Source organism: Sinocyclocheilus grahami, unplaced genomic scaffold (assembly GCF_001515645.1).
Source record: "Sinocyclocheilus grahami isolate Dianchi unplaced genomic scaffold, SAMN03320097.WGS_v1.1 scaffold3374.1, whole genome shotgun sequence".
In the NCBI taxonomy this organism is placed as follows: domain Eukaryota; kingdom Metazoa; phylum Chordata; class Actinopteri; order Cypriniformes; family Cyprinidae; genus Sinocyclocheilus; species Sinocyclocheilus grahami.
The window spans coordinates 3,174-8,081 of NW_015508507.1; the positions used below are offsets into that span (position 1 = coordinate 3,174).

General features: G+C 35.4%; 1 protein-coding gene across 1 annotated transcript; it reads right to left on the reverse strand.

The window, feature by feature from the left end:
* Positions 1-10: 10 nt before the first annotated feature.
* On the reverse strand, positions 11-4,064 carry LOC107576229 (carcinoembryonic antigen-related cell adhesion molecule 20-like). The gene is made up of 9 exons (XM_016262450.1): positions 4,043-4,064; positions 3,361-3,681; positions 2,413-2,688; positions 2,051-2,305; positions 1,558-1,675; positions 1,148-1,188; positions 932-954; positions 344-508; positions 11-160 (listed from the first exon to the last, which is right to left on the reverse strand). Exons 1-9 carry the CDS (start codon positions 4,050-4,052, stop codon positions 149-151), a joined length of 1,221 nt encoding a protein of 406 aa, XP_016117936.1. The 5' UTR covers positions 4,053-4,064; the 3' UTR covers positions 11-148.
* Positions 4,065-4,908: the final 844 nt, after the last annotated feature.

Consider the following 4,908-nt stretch of genomic DNA (forward strand, 5'->3'; position numbering starts at 1 on the left):
CTTTATACTGTGATTCCATGTGGACCTTCACATGAACATTATAATGCCAGATCTCTAGATATGTAAATAAAGTACAGAAACATCATAAAATGTGTAAAATGTGCAATACGCAGGAAGACTCAGTAGATTGCAGTAGATTTCAGTGTCTTCACTTCCTCACCTGCGCACAAAAGGAGGATTTGACACCTCAATGGAGATTTTACACAAGCATATAATAAAAGAAACCAACCATCTGACTTCCTGCTTGTTTTACTGCAAGCATTTCTTTTGTTATGCAGCTAAAGCACACATTTGATACACTACAATGGGACAAGCTGGATTTAAATATTATGAAAATGCTCACCTGAGGTGGAGGAGCCATTGGTTTGTTTGAAAGTTCATGTTTTACATTTTCATACACATTTTCATAATCAGGATTCTCGTATATATTAGATTCAATCCTCTTCCCCAGAATCGTTTCATCTCCTTGAGCATTCTGGAAATTAATGACTACTTCATAGTCCAAGTCCTATAAATAGTCATTTGTGTTTGTTAAATTACAACATTAAACAATTATGATCACTTAAGGTGAAAGTCTGATAAAAATGATCATGTTGCTGACATTAAACAGTGGTAATGCCTATGAATATCATGATTGATTATCTGTCAATATCCATATATCTCTTTATTTTAGCAGCATGTCTTTGTGCAGTAATATGTGAAAGATTAAAGTCCTTTTGAGCTGAGTGTATAATATACTCATGTTATAAAAGCCATAAACTCTTTAATTGCCTTTACGGAATAAAAGACCCAAGATACAAAATAGGCTGAATAACTGAATCTCAGTTAATAACAATGAAAACGAATTAATCTGACATCAGATTTACAGTTTTAAACAGATATCCTTATAAGGTCAAATGGTTGTGATGAGTCAGAAATTAAAGTCACTCACTGTCTCCTCTCTGCTTTGTGTTGCTGTTTAAAGAAAGAAAAACTCAATGAGTTTGATACTGAAAGATATATATACTGAATCTGTAATATGAGTAGTTAATCTGCAATCGATTATAGGATGGTCTTTATCATGGTCAATCTAGCTTTAATTGGTGATGTCAGTTGTGCAATCAGATCATACTCATGTTGGCATTATTAATAAAACAAATAAACATACCTTCACTTGCCCGTCTATTTTGTTGAAGGTTTGGTTGTGGGCTGTGGTGGTAAAGACAAAGACATTTTGTTACAACTATTTGCTTTTCTTCACCACATAAAGTAGCAACTTATAACAGTTGTTTCTACTGAGATCATGGTCATTTTGATTCTATGTGTATAAAATATCACAAACACATTTGGAGGAAATTCACTGCAATTGGACACAATTTAGAGTTTGATATGTAATAATGTCATATATAAATATATACAAAAACTTCACAAGTCACATGTGGATCATTAAAGACCCTGATGGATTATTAAAGATCTGTTTGAACCTGATACAATTTGTGACAAATACACTCACATATTTATGTGTAAAATGTGAAAGCTGTGATTACAAATTACACAGATAGGTGCTAAATTACTCACATTTTCTTAGCTTTTATTAAATAGACAGTCAGACCACAAATGCCTGCAACTGCCACTAAAACCCCAATGACAATCCCAGCTATCGCCCCTGATGACAGCCCTCCTCCTCCTCTTCCTCCTACTATGACAAAGAATAAAAACAATTGATCAAGGTCATGTACGGCACACAATACTAATAGTAATGCACTTCAGCCTCAACATTTTTATTAAAAAATACATACATTTAAAACCACACATTAAAAATATACGGTATATGAACATATTGCGTTCCCATGGGAATGTATTTCATGTCTAATTATCTAAGCGTATTTGATAAAAAATGCTGCAAAAGACAATAAATTTACTTTTATCCAGAGTAATTCAACATTTTATTGAAAGCAATACGACAAAATAAAACAGCAGAAAAACGTACAAAATAGTGTACTAAATATTTAAATAAATTTAAATAAATGGTAAATTAAGCTAATTTCATGTTAGTTTGAACTAATCTTACCTTTAACTAGTAAAGTATGTTGTTGTGTGGCGTTTCTCTTTGTGACATTATTCCAGGCTGTGCAGATGTAATCTCCACTGTGTGTGAAGTCAGTATAATCTATGGTGAATGTGTCTGTGGTCACATCAGTGTCTGTTTCATTAATCTTCCATCTGAACGAGGCAGCAGGTTCAGAATTTGCAGAGCAAGAGAGCGACACAGGAACCCCTAAATCTACCACATCCTCACCCTTAATAGAAACTTCTTCTGGTCCATCTAGAGCACAAACAAAAGACTCACTGACAAACTGAGCACTGAAGAATGTCTGTATTTCATCAGGTTTGAGCTCAAATCATCTTGATGTCTGAATGTTTAACACTCACAGTTGATGATCAGGCTGAGTTGTGCCGTCTCAGAGATGGCAGGGTTTCTGTATGTACATTGATATTCTCCACTGTCTGATCTCTGCACTGGACTGATGGACACTGATCTGTTATCAGATGAGAAGATGATGCTGTTGCTAGGAGACAGAGGACTGTTATCTTTCATCCACTGCACAGAGATGATGTTGCCAGTTCCCTCAGAGCTGATGTTAGCAGATGATTCTCCCTCTATTAATAATTCTTCTGGACCAATAAGCCTGACATTAGTTATTCTTTCTGTATGAGTGAGAAAGAACAAACACACTAGATTTAAAATTAGTCTTTCACATTGAGTGACCATTTCACATTTTCACATTTAGTGTGGTCAAGGGTGGTACAGAAGGCCAATCAACAATGAAAGGAATGTTTATAAGTTTGTATATGTGCGCCCTATAGACTGTTTATTTTTAGTTCAGTGTCTATTTATATCATCATCGTTTGTAACATATAATTTATCATTTTAATGGGTTATCATAGCTGAAAGAAGACAGAAAATCTGGGTCTGAGACAAGAGTATAACAACAAAAATCTATACTGTAGTCTAAAAGTTATTTCAAAATAAATTATAAAGCTACAAATTTTTATGTAACAACATTTTTAAAAGTTTAAACATGCGAGTGCCCTAAGTAACACTGTGCAAATCTGGTTCAGTAACAATTAACCACAAAGCTCACTGCAAAATAACAGCAGATTTGTGCATATCTAAACTATTATTATACTCTCATGAGCACTTCTGCTCGTCACTTTTGACAGTTTTACACATCCGTGTTTCATTTACAGCATATTAAATTGCTTCATGTCGCTTTTTCCCCTTCCACACATTAAATTCATTTCATATAATCATATATTAAGCCTACGTAGGCGATTATTAAATATTAAATCCTACTGAAGTTTAAGCAACACACTCACCGAACACTTGTAGTGAAGTTTCTCCTGTAAATTGTCCTCCAGCACTAGTTAATACAGTCAGTCTGTATATTCCAGAATCATCCAGTCTCAGGTCCCAGAGCTCCAGAGCGAGAGTGTTTATGTCAAAACTGACTCTGTCACTGTATTCTGGGACTATTGTAGTTGAATCAGACTGTGCTGTCAATATAAGAGTTGTTCCAAACTGCCACTGAACTATATTAAGTGTTGTGGAGGGCGGGTTATCAGGAGCAAACACCACACTTCCTCCTACTGCTCCATTAGCCGGACCAGAAAACTGCAGGTCTTCTCCTAAATACTGGCCTATGTCAAAGAAAGAAAAAAAGAATAAAAGAAAGATATAACTAATTCTTCTAGACAAGGCATACTTTTTATTTGCTACAACTACTGTAGTTGAATAATTACGTTCCAACTATCTAGTTATTATACACAGCAATTCAACATACATTTTGAATTACAAAAAAAAGCCTCACCAAAAAACGATAACATCCACAGTGTACAGTACAAACTATCAGAAACCATCATGATCGAGCTCTCAGCTGTCAGGAGCTGCTGCTTAAATCATCTGAACTATTTACATCAGGTTTCAGTCAATGATAAACGGCAGTTCTAGACAGCAGAGCTCACTGCGCCACCTAGCGCTGGATATTAACACGAGTCTTACCTTTGATCATTCAGTAAAGTTGCCAACATATTCAGTTCCCAGTCACGTGACTGGCTCGAAGACCTGGAGGGCAAAACATCCATAGAACTGCAGCACAAGCCTGTCAATTTTTCTCTTTCCAAGTAACAAAAATTTAGATCACCTCTCAAAAAACAAAAACAATGCCATTTGTAATTCATATAAAGCATCGCTAAATAAACGCGACATTCTAAAACATATGACAAGTATGCATCATCAATAAGGTTTATGCGGAATTTGGCCTTTTAATAACAACCTTGTAAAAAAAACAACTGGCGGCCAGCATGCCAGTAGCCAGCTATGAGGTCACCAAGATCCGGTGTTACGAGATGATCGGTTTCCGAGATTTTCAGTTTCAGTGGGCGGAGCACAGATGAATATTCATGAGTTTCCCAGACATGCGCGTGGAACCAGGTGGAACTGAGAATTTCAGTTCAGGCTCCTTGTATCTCAGCGGGTATTTAAAAAAAAAAAAGGAAAATATATTTCTAGCGTTGCACAAACTACATTTGTTTATCATTTCGTAACCGTTTATAATGTTTTTATTAGTTTACAGTGCACGTTTTGTGAAGTCCCTGACTGAATGATTGCAGACATTCTTTGTGTAATGTTAGGATAAAGCACAGCAAACTTCAGCTAGTCGTAGTCTATACATTGATTTCAGTTCTTTGTGCTCTTCATTTGTAGCTTGCGATGCTTTAAAACTTTGTCTGTTATTAGTTGTTATAACATGAATGAATAAATAGGAATAAATGAATACATCACTGCCTGCAACAAATGAAATAAACCTGAATAAACGTATCTGTAGACATATTTTTTGTATACTGGTGTGATGATCCATGTCTTAA